General features: G+C 41.7%; 2 protein-coding genes across 4 annotated transcripts in view; one reads left to right on the forward strand and one right to left on the reverse strand.

Annotated features, from left to right (window-relative positions):
- rsrc1 (arginine/serine-rich coiled-coil 1) overlaps window positions 1-21,620 on the forward strand; it is a 258,504-nt gene that overhangs the window by 220,136 nt on the left and 16,748 nt on the right. The window lies entirely within an intron of this gene.
- On the reverse strand, window positions 42-12,256 carry LOC132871566 (gamma-crystallin M2-like). The gene is made up of 4 exons (XM_060905827.1): window positions 12,153-12,256; window positions 9,396-9,561; window positions 421-666; window positions 42-330 (listed from the first exon to the last, which is right to left on the reverse strand). Exons 3-4 carry the CDS (start codon window positions 637-639, stop codon window positions 55-57), a joined length of 495 nt encoding a protein of 164 aa, XP_060761810.1. The 5' UTR covers window positions 640-666; window positions 9,396-9,561; window positions 12,153-12,256; the 3' UTR covers window positions 42-54.

The following is a 21,620-nucleotide window of genomic DNA, read 5'->3' on the forward strand; positions in this document are numbered from 1 at the left end:
GCATTGTTTGAGAATTTCACATGGTGTAAACGATTGCACCAGGATCGTTTTTATTTAATACCAGGAGTCCATGATGCGCCTCGCGCTCATGAAGTTCATGTTGCCGTAGTCCCTGAAGTTACGGTACTCTCCGGGCCTGAAGTACCACATCCTGCCTCTGTAGTGGGGATGCTCGTACATGAGCCAGTGGCCGTCCATCACGTGACACGAGTGGCACCCTCCGGACCAGTGGTAGCGATCCATGATGGAGTCGCAGTCGTCAGTTAGCTCAGTCATCTGACCCATGTAGTTATCTCTCTCATAGATCTTCATTCTGTAGGAGCCCCTGTACTGTTTTGACGAAGATGAACATATATGCATAGCTTGCTGAGACAGGATCATAGTTCATTAGTAAACCATGAGATGATCAGCTTAGCTTACCATGGGGATCATGCGGCAGGACCTGATGTAGTTGTTGCCCCAGCCCCAGTTGCTCATGTAGTCAGGGTACTCGCCCCTCCTGATGAAGTATTGGTTTCCCATGAAGTTGGGGCGATCGTACACCATCCAGCAGCCGCCCTCTACCCTGCACGAGTGGCAGCGGCTCAGGTAGGAGGACATGTCGGAACAGTCGCTGCTGCACTCATAAGAGCGGCCCATGAAGTTCCTGTCCTCGTAGAAGATGACCTGTTTGGAGGTCCAATTAGACGTGCAAGAAAAGAAGTGTGTTTCAAACCAATAAATGCATACATTTTCGAATGTTTGTTAAAGACACGACGCTTACCCTGGCCATGATGGTGATGAGATGGGTTGCCTCGTTGGTCGATGTGATTTCCAACTGGTGAGCTGATACTGTATCAGGTGTAACCCCTCCCTTTTATACTCAACCCAAAACCCAGAAACCATGTGGTGCCTTTTGTGAAAACTCCTGAGCAAGCAACATGGCACAGAGGCGCAAAAAGAGCTTGAAGGCCTTTCACCAAATTTCCATGTGACCCGGTCGAGAGAAGGCTTTCGAAATAGCTGCTGCAGGCAAGACAATGCAGCTGGCAGCATGCCTTTTTATGTATGCATACTGTACACGTATTGTTTTTGTGTTCTGCACAGCCAGTGAATGCCCTTCAAATACTTTTTGTAATCCTGCAAGCTGGCAGCATGGTTTGCTTCGGAAATTACATACAGCAAGTCTGGAGTTTTCCATCGAGTTCTTTGATTTTATTTGTATAGCGCATTTAATGATCGACATCATCACAAAGAAAAAACCTAAATGTGATCCCGAGTGAGCAAGCCAGAGGCAAGCGCAGCAAGGAAAAACTCCGAGGTGACCAGGAACCAGACTCAAAGATCCCATCTCCTTCTGGATGACATGGATAGTGTCTGAATATCCGAAATATCGCAAAAATATTTTTACGTTTAGCAGAGGTGGTACAGTTTGTCTGTTGATTTAAAAAAGATGTGGAAAAAATAAGATAAAGTTTTTTTTTTTTTTTAAAGGAGTGATGATGTAGAGGACGTAAACAGCATCTAGATTTATCTAATCTACTTACTTGTACTCTCTTCTACCTAATCACGTTCATCTTCAGGATTTTTTTCACACGACCGTAATTAGGATACAGGTTGACATGTTTTGTCTTCCACTTCTTGGAGAGGAGTTAAATTTTGCAAACTGCTGGGCAAAACAAAAGCGTCAGGAAATCAAAGTTCGAATCCACAGCCATTTCAGATTCGAGCCAAGAGAGCAAAATTGGTCATGTTCTCTTAGTAGGAGAGCTGGCACTCTCTCTCTCTCTCTCTCTCTCTCTCTCTCTCTCTCTCTCTCTGTCCTGTCAGTCACCACAACAGTAACCAGTCATGGGAATCCATCAGCTCATACAGAACTGTGCAAAAGTCTTAGGCACCCTATTTTTTTTTTTTTTCATACAAACTTTGCTATAGATTTCTATTTTATGACTTCTACATTGGGGCGGCACGGTGGTGTAGTGGTTAGCGCTGTCGCCTCACAGCAAGAAGGTCCGGGTTCGAGCCCCGTGGCCGGCGAGGGCCTTTCTGTGCGGAGTTTGCATGTTCTCCCCGTGTCCGCGTGGGTTTCCTCCAGGTGCTCCGGTTTCCCCCACAGTCCAAAGACATGCAGGTTAGGTTAACTGGTGACTCTAAATTGACCGTAGGTGTGAATGTGAGTGTGAATGGTTGTCTGTGTCTATGTGTCAGCCCTGTGATGACCTGGCGACTTGTCCAGGGTGTACCCCGCCTTTCGCCCGTAGTCAGCTGGGATAGGCTCCAGCTTGCCTGCGACCCTGTAGAAGGATAAAGCGGCTAGAGATAATAAGATGAGATGAGATGAGACTTCTACATTATCGAGTCAGTACAAAAACATTTTAGGCCACACCAATTTAATTAATTGGTTCTTGGATTTTTTCAGGAAAAATATGAAGCACGAAATAAAAATAAAAATAAAATTAAAAAAATGCTCTGATGGTAAAATTAGTGGTGTAAATAGAGGGCTTTCATAACAGAGAAACAAAACAAAGACCATACATTATTGTTACACATTTCATATGGCTCTTTTAATAGCTTATCTTATTCCCACCCATATGCATTAAGGGCTAGCTCTGGCTGCACGTCTTTTATCAGGCAAACCAGTAAACAGATAGGCTAAATAAACGATTGAATTACAGTCAGTTGAACATCTACAATGCACAGAAAAAAAGATTTGACCAGGAGTAGGCTACTTCTGATGGCTAAATACTTTGAATGATTTTTTGTTTGCCCCTCACATCAATCAAAGAAATATATCAATCAAACCCACCTCCACAGAGTTGTAGTCCAAGTTGGCACATCGCAGGGTAACAAGCTCATGGCATCTCGAGTACAATTGTGCAAAGTTTTCCCCCTCGTGAATTTCGACACACCTGTCAAAGAGTTTATGCTTCTGTTTGCTGAATATCCTAACAATCTCAAACAGGCTTTGCAGGATTCCCCTCCACAGTCATGTTTCTTCCACAAGTCTTTATCTAAAGTGAAAGGGGCGATTTGATTGGTTTTCGACGTCACGTGACCTCAACCTGCAGTCGAATTCGATTTTTTTTCATTTTGCATTTTCTTCAAGCAGCGATTCCGAGAACCAACTAATCAAATTGGTGTGGCCTTAAGGCCAATTTATGCTGACAACCCAGTCCTCGCAGATAGCGTCGCAGACAGTGTCTGCGTAGCCCCCCCACCTTCGCAGACGCTCTGCGCGCACCTCCCAAAAATTGTGACCACCGCAGAAGCCTCGCAGACAGCACCGCAGACAAGAGGGCTCTGATTGGTCCACTCTACATCCGCTGTACACGCACTTCCGCTTCCCTACTTTCCCGGTTTGGTTTGTTTTCACGACTGGCATTTTTAAAAACACGAGCGAAGATGGAGCAGCACAAAGAGCGGTTGATTGAGGAAGTACGTACATCTATACGACTCCAGTTCTAGTCATTATAAAAAAAAAAAGTTCTAGTCATTATAAGTAACCGGAGGATAAACACTCCACTAACCACACCCACCAACTACTCCTAGCGACTTCGCGCCCCCTTGCGTTGTGCCGGTGAATAACATCGCGCACGCCTATTACTCCCCCGCTCAATGATAAATTACAACTGTCTGCGAAAAGCTATCTGCGAAAGCCTTGTCACAAGAGCATGCAGAGGCCTTTAGAGTCCAAACATTCGTTTTCCAGCACAAAATTAAATGTTACAGAAAAAAAAAAATTGTATCTGAGCAGCGTATTACATAAGAGAGCACTTTTCAGATTAAAGCAGAAAACATAATGAAGGCTACTGGGTTTTAGTGCAAAATTATGACGCGAGTACGACAGTCAGTGTCCAGAAGAACTGCAACTGGTTCTGCAAGACACTCAGTAAAACCTACAGCTCATTTCCTTATAAAACTGCACTCACTGTACCTGAGACTGCTATTTTATTATAATTTTTTTTTTTTTAGGCAAAGGGTCGTCTCATACCAAATATTCACCTTCATTTATTATGGCTTACTGCTTCCTCATCTCATCTCATCTCATCTCATCTCATCTCATCTCATCTCATTATCTCTAGCTGCTTTATCCTGTACAGGGTCGCAGGCAAGCTGGAGCCTATCCCAGCTGACTACGGGTGAAAGGCGGGGTACACCCTGGACAAGTCGCCAGGTCATCACAGGGCTGACACACAGACACAGACAACCATTCACACTCACATTCACACCTACGGTCAATTTAGAGTCACCAGTTAACCTAACCTGCATGTCTTTGGACTGTGGGGGAAACCGGAGCACCCGGAGGAAACCCACGCGGACACGGGGAGAACATGCAAACTCCGCACAGAAAGGCCCTCGCCGGCCACGGGGCTCGAACCCAGAACCTTCTTGCTGTGAGGCGACAGCACTAACCACTACACCACCGTGCCGCCTTTACTGCTTCCTATTTGTCGTTTTTTTTTTTAAGTGTTGAAACATTTCATTTCATTATTTTAAGCCAGTTTTGGTCTACAGCATTTCTTTACATGTGCCTAAGACTTCTGCACAGTACCGTATATCCGAAAGAGGGTAGATATCGCTCTCCTGCGAGTGTGTTAGATAAATATTTAACATTGTTGAGGCCAGATGGAAATAGCATAGGTTTGTGAAAGTTATGTTTCGTGGTATTCTTTCTAGAAAGTGAAGCTGCCCGACACCATTATACACCCACCACCATGCCTTACAGCTGGAGGTGCAGTGTTTTGCATTCTGCTTTCCGGTATAACAAGCACTACAAAAAGTTCAACTTTTTGGACACTGTACATCACTTCTTGCCTTTTACAGAAGTCTACAGTTCATGAGTAGTTTTGTTGTGACGTTCCAACACTAATAGTTAATAATCCGGGGAATTAGGTGAAATCTTGACTCAAGTGTGAATGGCAAGTAAATCTGCAAATTTTGCAGGCTTTGGATTCTCAAAGACAAGATGGTGTTGATTTCTTTTGTTAATGTTAATGTTCCTAAATACAATGGTAGACACAAAGTCGGTCTGTAAGTCCTTACTGTTTTTGAATCGCTTATCTTTATGGAGATTTATAGCCTGTTTAATCATTTAGTCATAGTCGCTGAGATCAGTCATAATAGAAGTAAAAGGTCTCTTCTACTTCTGCAGTTTATAACATCTGGTTTCATGTGATTCTAAAATAATCATTATTAAAGGAATGGTTCTGTTGGAATGATGAATTGTTCAATACTGCTTACATGACCTGACATATTCCCTTAGGTGAGTCATTTCGCTCAGTCAACAACAGCAAGACCATCCTTTCTGCTCGGTGGAAAGAAAAAAAAATAGAGTAACTCTGGGTGACTGCACTTGCATGCCTTGATTGATTGATTGTTTTGTATTGAGAGTAAAATTCTTTGTTGCATATTTTGCCTGGAGTTACCTGCTACTGGAAGGAATTGGCTTCTAGTAACAGTTAATTTTAGTTAGTGTTTTTATTGTGGCTACTGTCTCGCAGAGGCAGGAGCCACTATGCCATCGTGTTGTAAGAATGAGTGTAACAATAGCGCAGTACGCATACCGGTGTTTCTATTAAAATGGCCAGTGAGCAGGGCCGGAGTGGGCCCCTTTTTCAGCCCGGGAGTTTCATGCCCAAACCCGGCCCACTTTTTCCATGCAGGAGGACTTTGAATAAATGAAACTATCGATTATAGTTCAGGCATACGTTGGTAAGTTAACAGAAAGCACTTCACTTCAACAATATGTTTAATTCAAATTTAAATCAGATAAATATTTAAAAGGTAAAAAATGTGATAAAGATGAAAACGTATTTACCTTTGTTTTCCGCTTTTCGGCGGATTTCCGCTTTTTCTGAGTAAAAACCAACCTTTTTATTTTATGCCAAATCCGTTGAGATTTTTTTTATTTATTTATTGAGGGGGGTTGGGGTATGTTCCTTCGTGATACTCAAGCGTAATTCATTCCTACGATGATGTTACATGTTTACATTTTCGCCATCTTTAGTCTCGCTAAGTCTCGCGGTAGAATACGTGTTATCTACAATGTAATTGGCCAAAACATCGCTGGCGAGAGCATGATAGCCAATCATAACAGTTCTTACAAGAGTGTGGGAGAGAACAAAAGCCAATCATAACAGTTCTTACAAAAGTACCCGCATCTGTTCTATTTTATCGAAACTTGCACATGTTCATCGTCGCTGCTCTTCAAAAATACGTTTCTCTTTCGTATCGGCTTTTTTACTCAAAATGCCGAATACAATTGACAAGCGAGACGAAGCGAAGGTACGTGAAATCAATGCTGGTATAAAAAACAGAGAGGACTGACAAGCTCTTGTCTTTGGCCAAAAAGCTGAAGAAGTCATCGAAATGATCAAATGAAAATGAGAAGTGACTGTGAACTATAAATAATTGTATAAAGTGTACATAGACATTATCCCATAAACTTAGCATTCGTTTGATTGAGTACATTGAACATGTATATGATAGTAAATCTGAATTAATGCTGACAGTTTTGAAAACTTAAATATTTCAAAAGACTTTTTGTAGAAATCATATGCAACTAATGAGGACATAGGGAGAAAAGGTCAGTCACCCTAAAATTTTATTTAATATCTGAACATTTTGATAATTAATAAAACTTAAGTTTAATGTGAATTTAGTTTGTCGTTTTTGTTGATCATGAATTATAACCATACCCTTGAATGTAGAATGTGATTTTATCTTGAATTCAAACAATATTCCTATTGATTTGAAACGTATTTTCATGTAAATATATAAAAAAGACAACAGATATATTTTTTTTATCTACTACAGCTCAGATTGCAGGACAAGTGGTTTGTAAGGCCTTATTTTTCAAAATTTCCCGGGGGGGCATCTTGTTTTCTGCTTTTTTGATGACCACCCACTCTCATCCCTGCTTTGTACAGGAGCAATAATTTGTAATTAAAATAATTTGAAATTAAAATAGCATTTTTCTTCCCAATGCTCTGTCGTTATTGTTTAGATTTACACTAAACTCTTAAGTAGCTTGACTACGTGCATATTTAGTAGGCTACCTACAGCATCAAAAGCCTCCTAAGCAGTGCACTGGTTTCTGCAACTTTATTAATCACGGTATCATTGTCTATAGACGTGAGAATTTCTTTCTCCGTGTACATTAACATGAAGGCCTTCAAGAGGCTCATCTACACTAGCAGCTGCCTGAATCTGTGGGACCTCCTGCTGCACTGCTGCTGTCTCACTGGACTCTTCCCTCTCAGCATCTGACTCACCTGTATTATATAGCATATAGGGCATATACGGGGCGGCACGGTGGTGTAGTGGTTAGCACTGTCGCCTCACAGCAAGAAGGTCCGGGTTCGAGCCCCGTGGCCGGCGAGGGCCTTTCTGTGCGGAGTTTGCATGTTCTCCCCGTGTCCGCGTGGGTTTCCTCCGGGTGCTCCGGTTTCCCCCACAGTCCAAAGACATGCAGGTTAGGTTAACTGGTGACTCTAAATTGACTGTAGGTGTGAATGTGAGTGTGAATGGTTGTCTGTGTCTATGTGTCAGCCCTGTGATGACCTGGCGACTTGTCCAGGGTGTACCCCGCCTTTCGCCCGTAGTCAGCTGGGATAGGCTCCAGCTTGCCTGCGACCCTGTAGAACAGGATAAAGCGGCTAGAGATAATAAGATGAGATGAGATATGGCATATACACTGTGATCATGGACAGAGATAATTATTGATTAAACAATGTTTACCTCTTTCAATTGGGCTGATTTTAAAGCATTTTCAGCATTCTGAATATCTGGGTACTGGGTATCATTTAGAATCTATCTATCACATCTGTTCTGTGTGCATTTTCTTACATAAAATAGTTTTTTTTTTTTTTTTTTTTTTAGTTTTAGTTTTTTATTCTCTCTACCTGTTGCCTCTGTAGTCCTGGCCTCTCCATGCCTACTTGGTTCACCAGCAGGATCAGACTGGCTTATCTGCTGCTCTGATGCTACAAAAACATTTCATTAAGGGTTAGCCTATTTTGCTGAATAACGTAACATGCTTGAATTTTTTTCCCCACAATTTAGCCTATATTGTGATTTGTGTAAAATTGATAGTGATTTAGGCTATTTGTCTCCATTTGTTAAAATAAATTAGACTATCGTGCTGACATCTTTCTGAATGTCTGAACAATTTATCATATATCTCTGTTATCTTTTACATTACAAATGACTATCTAAGTTTAAATAAATAACCGTTAGACCATCCTCTACCTGTCCCTTCAGTAGTCATGGCCTCCTCGGGATCATCAGTAGCGTCAGAAGGGGTTTGCTGCTCCACGCTACAAAAACATTCCATTAATGAGATGCTATTTATTTATTTTTTTTTTAAGATATTTTTTTTGGGCTTTTTGCACCTTTATTGGACAGGACAGTGTAGAGACAGGAAACGAGCGGGAGAGAGAGAGACGGGAAGGGATCGGGAAATGACCTCGGGCCGGAATCGAACCCGGGTCGCCCGCATTCATGGTATGGCGCCTTAACCACCTGAGCCACGACGCCCCATGAGATGCTATTTAATGAGAAATTTGGTCTCTGCATTTATTCCAATCGTGAATTAGTGAAATGCACACAGTGAACACACAGTGAGGTGAAGTACACACTAAATTATACCTCTAAATTATGTTTATTATTGTCAGCTTGAAACTGGATATTTGTGATTAATGGTGTGTTTGGGCTCTACAAAGTAAACTATGCTAAATTGACATTGCAAACGTTGCGCAATAGCCTTACACTGACAGTAGGCTACAAAATTATTTCCATATCTCTCTTTACCGGCTGCAACTGAGGTCTGTCCTCTGGAAAACAGGTCTGTTAATTTTGCACATTTGGCAGCATCATCTTCCAACGCCTTTCTTCTTTTTGTCCTGGCCTTTTCGGCTCCACCTGGCCTCTTCCTGCCCTCCATCACCACTGACTGACGCTATATCTGTTGCTATATTTAATTTAAATTTTACTGCTCCAAAAAAGATGACTCGTGGGCCCAACCAACTTAAACATTTGAGAGGGGAGAATTCATCAGATGGTAGAACCCATCTAATCTACTGCGCTGTAGGGGCTGCGCTGTCAGATGAATGGAGAATGAATGCATAGTTGAATGGAGAATGAATGCAAGAAGAAGATTAGATAAGTGTCAAAATAATTTTTTCCATCCAACCGGCCCAAATTTGAGATTGACATGAGCCGGCCCATCGGGAATCCTCCCGAATCTCCCGATTACCCACTCCGGCTCTGCCGGTGAGTGTATACAGTTTGGTTCACCATTCAAAATAAATGGACTAGACTAAAAAGAAATCACTTTCAGACATGTTTATGCTTATTACCGAGGAAAAGTGCATTCGTATTTTAAAATATACTCCAGGTTGTCCCCCTTTCCTCACCTTCTTCGGCCAGTGGTCCTATGTGTGATGGAGATGTGACGCACTTCCGAGTTGTTACGGGAAGTTGTCGAAAAGAGTATCAAGACCACTGATCTCTAGCGCCGGGCCTTTTCAGTCATGGCGACAGCGTGTGACAGCCTCAGTTTGGAGGTTTCAGTTTCGAAAACTGTAAGAGGTAAGAGTAGAATAATATAAAGTACAGACACTTGGTATATTTTACTTCTGTGATTTTTAAAATTGTTCACTTTTGGATTACGCTTCATTTTTGTGGCTACTGCCTTATAGAGTGTGTGTATACACACAGTGCTCAGCATAAATGAGTGCACCCCCCTGGAAAAGTAACATTTTAAACAATATCTCAGTGAACACAAACAATTTCCAAAATGTTGAAAAGACAAAGTTTAATATAACATCTGTTTAATTTATAATGTGAAAGTAAGATTAATAATATAAACTTAGATTACACGTTTTTCAGTTTTACTCAAATTAGGGTGGTGCAAAAATAAGTACAGCCCACAACAAAAACTACTACATCTAGTACTTTGTATGGCCTCCATGATTTTTAATGACGGCACCAAGTCTTCTAGGCATGGAATGAACAAGTTGGCGACATTTTGCAACATCAATCTTTTTCCATTCTTCAACAATGACCTCTTTTAGCGACTGGATGCTGGATGGAGAGTGATGCTCAACTTGTCTCTTCAGAATTCCCCAAAGAAAATAATTTCTTTACACCACAAAGGTGAAGGCTACAAGAAGATCAGCAAAGCTTTACTTATCAGTCAGAATACTGTCGCAAAAGTGGTACAAAAATTAAAGAAAGATGGAACTGCAACCATCTCACAGAGACGTCCAGGTCGTCCACGGAAGTTAACACCTCGACAGGAGCGTCTTCTGGTGAGAAGGGTTGAAGAAAATCGGCATGCAAGTTCACTGCAGTTATCTAAAGAAGTAGAAAGCCAAACTGGGGTGACTATTTCCCGTGACACAATACGGCGTACACTGCAGAGGAATGGCATGCATGGATGCCGTCCATGAAAGAAGCCTCTCCTAAAGCCCAGGCACAAAAAAGCCCGCCTAGAGTTTGCCAGGGTCCATGCTGACAAAGATGAAGACTACTGGGACTCTATACTCTGGAGTGATGAGACCAAGATAAATGTTTTTGGAACTGACGGCTTCAAAACTGTATGGCGTCGCAAAGGTGAGGAATACAAAGAAACTGCATGGTGCCTACAGTGAAACATGGTGGTGGCAGTGTCCTTATGTGGGGCTGCATGAGTGCTGCTGGTGTCGGGGAGCTGCATTTCATTGATGGCGTCATGAATTCACAGACGTATTGCTCTATACTGAAAGAGAAGATGCTACCATCACTCCGTGCCCTTGGTCATCGTGCACTTTTCCAACATGACTAAACGCACATCTAAGGCCACTGTTGGATTTCTGAAGAAGAACAGGGTGAAAGTGATTCAGTGGCCAAGTATGTCTCCTGATCTGAACTCAATCGAACACCTATGGGGAATTCTGAAGAGACAAGTTGAGCATCACTCTCCATCCAGCATCCAGTCACTAAAAGAGGTCATTGTTGAAGAATGGAAAAAGATTGATGTTGCAAAATGTCGCAGCTTGTTCATTCCATGCCTAGAAGACATGGTGCCGTCATTAAAAATCATGGAGGCCATACAAAGTACTAGATGTAATAGTTTTTGTTGTGGGGTGTACTCATTTTTGCACCACCCTAATTTGAGTAAAACTGAAAAAAAAGTGTAATCTGAGTTATATTATTAACCTTACTTTTTCCTGTTATAAGTTAAACAGATGTTATATTGAACTTTGTCTTTTCAACATTTTGGAAATTGTTTGTGTTCATTGAGATATTGTTTAAAATGTTACTTTTCAAAGGGACTCATTTACGCTGAGCACTGTATATGCTATATTTACTGTATGGACACGGTATCAGAAAACAATTTTATTTATCAGCAGTAGCCACATGGACCCATAGGGTACCTATTTTTAGATTTTGGGACCTTGGATGTGTGAGCACGCAGAGGTCATTTGTTTCTGTAAAAAGCCAAATGGTGCATGTGAATCTGAACACGTTATTGGTTCATTCCAAATACGTATTCATATCCAGTTACATCCTTAGTACAGAAATGAGTTCTGAGGACTTAGATAAAAGATCTGATGCCTTTTTGCAAATTGCGTAAGTTTAATATGTGACTACTTTCAAAATTTCTAAAACCTTGCTTTTACTTTGTGTCCACAAGAAGTCACATTGGAGTATTGAATGTTGAGTCTACTGTGATAAATCTATTCAGCAGGATCCCTGCTGAATAGGATAATAGAGGACGCCCCACACATTGTTCTTACTCAATGAATAACATCAGAATTTATTAGCATAATCAGAGTGGTTTGTGATATTATCGCTTGTTAATTTTATTTGTAATGAGTGCTTATCAAATTGGAATGATGTTTCTATTAGATGAAAAGAAGACTATACCACTGTAGCTCTCCATTTCTCTCCTTCTCTTTATTAGCTGAAACATTACCAAAGTGTGTTAAATAAGTGTTTAGCTGCAGGCTACAGTACAAGGTTCCCAGACATGCAGGTTTCTTAAGCAAAGTTCACGCTGTAATCGTCTTTTGGAATGAATCGACTTCCTCCCTACTCCTCTGCTCAGTGCTCTTTCATTTCGCTTCCTTTTTTAAGAACAACACATTCATCCTGCTTAGCGCCAGAAGGCTCACCCATTCTCTCACCTTTATCAAGGACAGAAATAGTGCCTCATCAAAGCGACACACAGCCTCCACTTCCAACAACCTGGAAGTTTCAAAACTGTTCGGCCAAGACGGCCATTAAGTTCTTCCGGTCCAACAGGGTCTACCCACTCATCCCTCAGGGGCTCGGAGAGTTCAGCACAACAAGAAAGTTGCAGCCAAGCTGTGGAAATGAACAAAATGAGAGGAAAGCGCGCCTCCCACTCCTCTGAGAACACTTCTGTCGGACAGCCGCGGATCGAAAAAAGATGCGTTTGATTCTTGCAAGTGTGGAAATGTTTGCGCTATTAGAACAGCGCTTCGTGCTTTGACCTTTTCTCAACAAGGAGGCCACTTCTCCCAGCGAAGATCAATACTTCACCTTCTGCTCGTCGTTTAAACATAACTACTTTCTATTGGCGCATGAAAGGGATTTTAGCCTCAGTGTTAAAGGCCACGCTGCGCTTGAAAATCAAACCCACAAACATAGAAGCAGGCTGAGTGCTTGTTTGTTCTTCTCTCTAGGCTTTCATCAATAACTTTTGGCAAATTTAGTTTTAAAGCTGATGGTTTTGGTGTAGCGACGGAGCCTGTGCTGGAATCTCGGGTAGTTTTGAAGGGATCATAACTTGATGCTTCCATTTACTATTTTGTTTGTTTATGTACAGCTGTATTCCATTCAGTTCAATTGTATTCATATAACACTTTGAATAATATTCCACGAAATCGAGTCGTACATGAGCTGCTGAGTCGGCTATAAGACATGCATGACGAGATTGAGTGGAATAACTGTTTTATTCTATCCACATTCACTGGATTTTGAGAAACGGAGTATTTTTCTTTTTTGCAAATTTGATGAATAAGAACTTTATACAAAACATCCGACAAAATAATTTCAGCTTAGGCGGACTTATTAAAAACCTATCAATGGCTACACAAATGGAATTTGGTGGTGGGGTGTTTTTGTGTGTTTGTTTGTTTTTTAATAGAAAGTGCCGTCTTGCTGTCGTATCAAGGTATAAAATAGCTTTAGACATTTACTTAATTCTTCCTTGGACATGCCAGTTATGTAATTTTCAAACAACTTTGAGCTTTTGAACCAGGCTAAAAAAATCCAACAAATTTTAATGCTTAAAGATGAACACAAACTGACAGCAGCGATTTGTGAAAAATGCTACAATAATAATTCTTGAAAAATAAAAAGACACATTCTTACCGTCAAATACTTTCATTCCACATTTTGTTGCTTTTTTTGTGTATTTTTGCAGGGTTTTGTTTTCGAGTAGTTTTTATTTCGTCCTCGGCTGGTTCAGCAACACGCGCCGCCATTTTGTTTTTTTCTACTCGCGGTATTTGAGCTGATAGCCTAGTAGTAGAGTAGCCAATCAGAGCGCGCGATTGTGCATATCCAGTGAACGTCAATATAATAGACATTGTCACAGTGCAGCTTTTCAGAAATCCACATCTAGATTTTGATTGCTAATGAGCAAGCCAAAGGTGACCAGTGGCAAGGGGAAAAAAAAAAAAAAGACATGAGGTAGAAACCTTGACAAGAACCCAACTCAAAAGGGAAGCATCCTCTTCTGACTGACCCCTGATAGTGAGATTATAAATAATTACACAGCTACAGCCGTATACTGTTAAAAATAAAAACCTGTGAATAGGAGATCTGGGATGAGCACAGGAAAGGTTATAATCATAATAAGTTAAATTTATATATAGCGCCTTTCAAGAAACCCAAGGACGCTTTACAATTATAGACAAGGAAAAAAGTAAATAAATAAAAAATGACCAAAAAAATTAAAAAAAATAATAAAAAGTAAAAAGTCCACCAAGTAGGGGTCAGGATGTAATTCCAGTGGTGTAGCAGCCACAGTCCCACCAAAAGGCGCACGAAAACGAGTCCCACATCTCCAGCACCGCCGCCGTGACGCCGTCAGCAACATCGCTCGAACACCACGCCATGGATCCACAAAGCGAGCAGAGAAGCTCCGCCATGCAAAGCGCTGGTATGTCCAAACCGCCTGCACAGCCGCCACAACACCACCGAGCAACATCGCTCAGAACATCACGCCAAGCATTAAAGCACAGAGCACTGGACAACCACGATGTAAAATGAGCAACGAGCTCACTGCAGTCCACAGCTGGGAGCACAGGCATCACCCACAGCAAACCAAGGCCTGGAGGGAACCGACGCCCAAAACTGGGTCCGGAGCTACACCACAACCGGCGGACAAAACACTCAAACAAACATCAAACTACACAAACACACAGAAAAAATAAATAAATAAATAAAACGAAAATAGAAAATAGGTTTTATGATTTCAGCAGCATTTGTGTTTACAAGCCCTAATTATGTGCTTTGCCATCTTCATATCATCCATCTGTATTCTGGTTAGATTAAGTATATCATGTATTGCAGATCACACAGAGTTAACACGGCCTCATCATCATGTAGTCAGTATGGAAATTAGTGTCAAACACTTAACGGCCTTTCTTCCTCTCACTCTCAGAAGTTATGAGACAAGTCTCGCATATTGGCTGTGTGTGCTTATATATATGTCTATACACACTGTGTGCGTGTGCTTGCCTTAGTGTTTCATTTGTCCATGTTTCTACTACATGTAGCCTTGTTTGTGGCCCAGTGCTGAATGTTGTCAAGAGTTGGAATAAGACATGAGCCTGTCCCCCATCACGGTCTAATCGTGAGATCATATATTTTAATGAGGCGTATAATAGCTTTTAACCCGTATCATTAGAGCCAGATACACTGTGGCCTGCTCTTTTGCCTTGCAAAAGGGGAAAACTGTTTCTTAATTACGCTGTGTGTCGGCCGGGTCACGGGCGCCAGTGTGTAACTGTCTCTGTGTGCCTGTGTTCCAGAATTATCTGGTCATTAAAATATTCACAAGGGATTTGCCCCTCAACCTTCAACACACACACACACGCAAGCCGAGGCACACAGTCTCCTCTCCCGCCCCCTGTACCTATTAACACCTCATCTCTCTCTAACAAGCTGTGTTGTCGATCACGAGGCTCTTCCTGCCACGGAAAAGGTCTAAACTGCATCAGAGAGCGAGAAAAAGATATTCAGAGCAACCGGTCTGTTTGTCGTGGGGAAGATGTATCGCCACAAATGTAATCGAATTCCCCACCGCAGCTTTAATTGCAGACTTTGGTGTTAGCTTTGCCAGCATTTTCAGTCATTTGTGGAGTGTAAATTAACAATTTATCCTCAGTGCTTTGTGAAATGAATGCCTCCGCATTCATTTTAACTGTTAAATCCTGCATTTTGTCTTTAATAAAATCTTGCCTCATGCCAAAGAACGTATTCCTAATTAATTAATGCAGCTTGTTTAGGCTCAGTGTAATTTAATTGCACAGAAGAACACAAGGCTTCATATGTGGGTGGGCAAAAGGCAGTGGACATTGATGCCCATGTTAATCTGCACGAAAATCAAATTATTTGACCTCCAAGCCCAACGACGCAGAAGCCAACGCCAAGTGGACTGCTGTTAAATATTTAGCATGCTCCCGTCATGAATACAAATGGGGCACAAATTGGAATCTACAGACGGGTGACCTCACGACTAAAGCCTGGGGTGAAAAGGGCCTCGCTTTGCTTTCAGGGTTTTAATTACCGTGACTCCCACCGCCATATGAAGGACAAGCAGCGAAATGCAGCACCTGGTAAACGTCACCTTTCTCCGTCCGCCTCGTCACTTAGCAGAAGTCACGATGCAAGATGTTGTGTTATCATAAGAGGTCTGATTAAACAGAAGGTTGGATTTGTTTAGAGATTATTCAGCACTGATACCTGTTCAGCTCTGATGACTGTACAGTGTTATTAAATTACATTTACATGCCTGCAAGTCTATAACAGCCTGTAGTGAATGGCCTCACGCTCTACCGGTCATCCGTTGTCGGCTTATTTGGTCATTGTTGTGCTGAAATAGGAAAGGAAAGCATCCCTGGTGATGTTTCATTTAAGAGAAATGTGCTCATATTGATTTCCCATTTCGCTCAAGTAACAGCATCGTTAGCCATTAGCCTGCTGATCAGTGACGGCACCCATCCGTCCGTAGGTTCGTTTCCAGACTTTTATCGTGTTGGCATGTAGGACGTTCTCATTCAAAGGCCTCGACAGTTCATATCTTCTTATGACATAATAACCAAATGTGACATCGATGACTGAACAGTCCTCATAGGCTTAGGTTTTAAAATGTTTTCATGTCAAACAAATGTTTCTGGATAAAACCACACACTCTCCTTAAGCGATAGCATTTGTGCATGAACAAAAATAAGTGTTTGATTAAAGATTGCCATCATCGTGTCAAACACACAGGTCAGTCAACATGAGATTGTCAGTTCAGCTTGGGACTGAAAATCGTGGATAGCTTTAGTGTGTAATGATTTTTGTTCGTAGCTAATTGATGATCATAAGCCTTTATTACTAAAGCAACCTTTGGACATGTCTTGATTCATCATTGAACTTCACTTGGAGGAAAATCTGCTTGTTTTTTCTCCCTAAACCATTCATTTCAACTAATTAGTGTTGAAATCCATATTTTATAATCTACCAGGCTAGTTTTGTCTTAGCAAGGCCGCCACGTTTCATCCCTTTGTAACCGGAATGACTGCGTCCCCTGTGCCTGTCCACAGTGCCCCACACTGAAGCGATTAGTTATGCCTGGCCTGTAAGCACTGAATCAGAGTTGGGGACCCAGGGGAAATAAATTTGGCAGAAAATCAGTCCGTGGAAGATTTAATTATCACGCGGGGACCTTTTCCTGCTCCTGGCTTGCTGAACCCAGGAAGGGAAGGGGAGGGTGGGGAGCACATTGTGACCAAATCCACACAGTGCTTGTCCTCTCCTCCCAATTTGTTCCCCAGCACAGTGATAAGCCAAGCAATTACCTTTTTTATTGATTTTTCATCACTGCAAATTTAAAGTTAAACCTCTGGCCTACCTTTTTTTGAAAAGATGTGGTGGGTGATTAAGTATCCCCCCAAACACACACACACACACACACACACACACACTCTCTTCTGCTGTTTGATTTCAGTGCAAAGAAGAGAATGGCACAATCTTGTCATCTCACGTGACTTCCCGCAAGTATCGTAGATGATTGTGAGGCGCCAGAGTGTGCGACATTGCATTTAATGCTTTGTTTGCTATTAGACAAACTGTTCAAACTGATCAGATGATAGACAGCCGAGTTGTAATTGATTCAGATCGGGTACAGATTATTTTAAGGGTGGAAAATTATCCAAGTGAATGCACCAATGTAATGTAATAACGTGGTGAGGTTAGTTAGCTCGTCAAGTAGATTAATAGCGTGGCATTGACGCATGCTGTACCACTATAATGTGTGTTAGAAGAAGCAGCAGCAGCAGCAATGTGGTGACTATCAATGGCAGTACCAATGGGTTCACCATCTGTGAACCCTTCTCCTTCTTTTTTGGTTCCACATATTCACACGTGTTCATATTCACCATGCTGCTAAAGGCGAGTACCCAAAAATAACAGCACAGATGTTTAGTCCACAACTGACACAAAGTGGAAACATGGATTTGGACTCATTCTGACGGTCCTTGGCACTCTTGCAGTTTACATACAAGTATTACCTTTTTCTTTACACCTCTGCATATTTAGCAGCAAGACATCTGATTTGTGAATAAATGGGTGGTCTTAGATCCAGCACTGTAGTTTATTTATCTCGCTACCCAGGTGCTAGCAGTGTACAGTGATTTGAGTGACATGAGGACAAACGTCGCTGCTCTCCACACACGCAACATGCATGTCCTATCACGCACGCCTTGGGTTACTACCGAGAGTTTTACCATCTGTGCCCAGGGGGCTTTTGCGATAGCATGAACGGCTATGTGAGAATGTGTGTAAGGGTGTCTGAGGGACCTTTTGTATTTATGGTCTGGGAATGAGAGGAATTCCACAGGGCTCACTGTTATGAGCCGTGTGTGGGTGGTGGGCTCATTCTCACCTCATCAAGAAGTGGCCGGTGGTCCTAAACACACACACACACACACACTTGGGAAGGTGGGCAGTCTTTGTGATTGGGTATCACATTGGGACACGCTGGGGTGAAGGGTCACGCAGCGGGTAACCATGGTGCACACATGTTAAATGTCACTCAGCGAGTGGCTATAGCTGTTGCTGTTGTTGCACTTTTCACCTTTTTTGGAGTAGTGTCAGGTTGGACCAAGCCGAGGGCATCCATTTTAATTTTTACGGAAATATTTAACCCGTAGATTACGATATGTGTGTAAAATGAATCTGCTGGAGCCTTTGCATAAATACTATAAATAGCATGTTCGTTAATCAAGTGTCTTCTCGCTCATCTCTACAAATTATAATGTATTTATCTTTTTTGCACTATCACAATATCGGCTCTGTATCATACAAACACATTACTGGTTCCTCCTCCATAAATTTCCACAACACTAACGTGTTAAAGATTTTTTGTTTGTTTGTTTGTTTTCCTTTGATTATAGGCAGACTGGAGTTCCCAGGGCCGCTACTGTTTTTATTATTTAAACTTCCGAGGCCGTGAGCTTCTCCGCCTGTCCTAGATCCTCAGATAAAGATTGAGGCTCAGATCATAAGAAGGGCAAGAAAAGAAACTGGAAAGTAGGCTATTATGCGTTTCTGTAGGTCTTAGTCTACCTAGATGTTTTTGTAAAAGAAGCCTTTATTTGTCACAAGCACAGACTTGAACACACAGTGAAATTTAACCTCTGCTTTTAACCCATCTGAAGCAGTGAACACTCGGTGAGCACACACACTTACCCAGAGCAGTGGGCAGCTACGGTATGCTGCAGCACCCAGGGAGCAGTTGTGGGTTAGATGCCCTTGCTCAAGCCTATGTTAACCTAACCGCATGTCTTTTGGATTGTGGGGGAAACCGGAGCACCCGGCGGAAACCCACACAGACACGGGGAGAACATGCAAACTCCACACAAACCCAGAACCTTCTTGCTGTGAGGCAACAGTGCTAACCACTACACCACCGTTCCGTCCGTAACAGTAAAGCAGGAGGAGTGACGCTGTGTAATTGCCCATTTCCCTGAAGCCCGATGACCTCATTTTTATTTTAAAGGCCTTCTCCAATTAAGTAATTAGTTGCTGTGGTGTTTCTCTAATTGCGGAGTTATTTATGAAACGGCTACCGAGCAGAAAACCGAAAGCTGTGCACTTTTCCTCTGCCTTCATTTAATCTCTCACTTTCCTTTCCTCTCAGTCTTCCCCTTATTTTGAAAGGAGCCTTAATGCATCTTTTATATGACATCTGGCCGAGCAGAGCATTACAGCAGGTCAGTAACATGCAGTCCACTTGCACAGACGCACTATATTAGTTTAACTGGCAAATATCTTGGTGTGTGCGAATCTGGATGTCCAATCAATCTGCTGTTATTGCAGTTGCTTTGTTACTGAATATCAGTTAATATTGTTAATGTATTGCATTACAAGAGCACAAGGAAGGTAAAAAGGCCTTTTCTGGATGTACGCCCACTTAAAGAGCAAGAAGCAAGTTGCAGGGCTATTAGGGGATCTTAGGAGGATTTACACACACATACACGTGCGCACACACACACGACAGTGCAAATCAGGAACGCGGCACTGTGATGCACTGCAGGTACATGAGGCCATCTATGGACACTCACCCTGCACTTACACAGCTGGACCTTATTAGCCATGTCTCTCTCTTAGACATACAAAACATTCAGTTTAAGTGCCACCTCTGGCACACTGGTTAAATAGGCTGCTGTTTATTAGGGAAAAAAATCAATTAAAAATCCAACTATTCAGATATTCGCCATATTATCCAAGTGTGCACAATAATATTTTGACTATTTCTTTTCCTGAATACTTCACTTGCAACTTATGTAATTAATTTTTTGAATTAACTTTTTGCATTATTGAGGTTTGCACCGAGTACGATCAAATCAAATGACAGGTCAAACATAGAGGTGCCAACATTTATACAATAGCTGTAGCATTTACGATTTCGAAACCTAAAAATGACGCTTTTCTGCTTTCTCAGATAAATCAGCAATCAAACTGGAAGCAGAAAACAGGGATGAGAATTTTCCGCGGATCCGCGGAATTCCGAGTTTTTCCCACTGAAAATGTCATTTTTGTGAAACGTGTAAATCCGTTGAGAAAATTTCGAGGGGGGTAGGGGTCGGCGCAAGGCGAGGCCAGGGTTCCCGCGGGTCCTTAAAAAGTCTTAAATACAACTTTCGGTTTTCAAGGCCTAAAAACGTCTTAAATTGTTTGGAATGACTGGAATTTTCGAAAGGGAGGTATTAAATTTAATATTGGACCGAACGAGTGAAATGTCCCCATCTGGTTTGGGGTATTTTTTTTAACTGTAATTTTAAAAGTGACCTGCGCACCTTTTGGGGGCAGCACTGGTTCTGTGCGTTCCGTAGATCAAGAGCTAACGTTAGGCGGCTACTGGAGGCAGTGCGGTGTGGTGGGGTGGTTGTGAAGAGTGAGAGATGCGCAGGTAGCTTGCGCGGGCGCGAGAAAGCGTTGATAATTATGGGAAGATGTCTGTTTAACGACAAGTGGTTGGGGGATGACAAATACCCCCAAAATAAGGAGGAGAATCGTTTGCGATAAAAAGCGCTGGATCGCACAAATGTGTTTAAAGACGGTAACGCAGCGCTGGGGACACGCCCACTGGGAAACTGGCTTTTCACGGACACGAGGCGCGCGCGCGTGTGTTAGAGGTCAAGCGCTCCGGAGTGAAACGCAGGGGGGTTCGCGCATGCGCACAAGAGTCAGGTGGAAAATGGGGCTTATAGGAAATAATAATAATGATTAGCATCATTTTTTTTACATAATTAACATTTGTTTATTGTACCAAGTTTAATATAAATATATAAATAAAAAACTCAATTAAAAAGAACTCCAGAAAATACAATAATTCTAAATATAGTACAGTATAAATAATTTGTACAAAAAGTTTTTTAGTTTTGTTACTTATCATCTACAACAGTGTTGTTAATATAATAATAAGAATAATATTAACAACCACTAATAATAATTAGTAGTAATAGTAATTATTATTGATTATTAATCATTACTACTTATGAATTAGTGATTAATAAGTACTAGGGATTATTAAATGTTATAAAAGTAAGTTTATGAACGTTTTAAACCATCACTGAATTTGAAAACATTCATATATATATATATATATATATATATGAATGTGTGTGTGTGAGAAAGTTGGCAGACATTTCAGAGTTTTTTTAAATGTCCCATTCTCATCCCTGAGAAAAGCCAGTTTACCGGGTCGGGGCATTGGGCATGGACGATTGCTGCTTCTGGCAAAAGTTTCTTTCACTTTTTGCGCTTCCTTTATCTGCATGACCTGTAAATTTATGAACCTCGGTGATACGAGTCAATAGAAATGTGCTTTTCCTCATTCGTGCTGTTTA

Source organism: Neoarius graeffei, chromosome 23 (genome assembly GCF_027579695.1).
Source record: "Neoarius graeffei isolate fNeoGra1 chromosome 23, fNeoGra1.pri, whole genome shotgun sequence".
Lineage (NCBI taxonomy): Eukaryota > Metazoa > Chordata > Actinopteri > Siluriformes > Ariidae > Neoarius > Neoarius graeffei.

Coding starts and splice junctions, on each gene's coding strand:
- LOC132871566 (XM_060905827.1), bottom strand. CDS start 639: ATGGGCCGCTCTTATGAGTGCAGCAGCGACTGTTCCGACATGTCCTCC. Junction 331..420: donor CCTGCCGCATGATCCCCATG/GTAAGCTAAGCT, acceptor TCGTCAAAACAG/TACAGGGGCTCCTACAGAAT.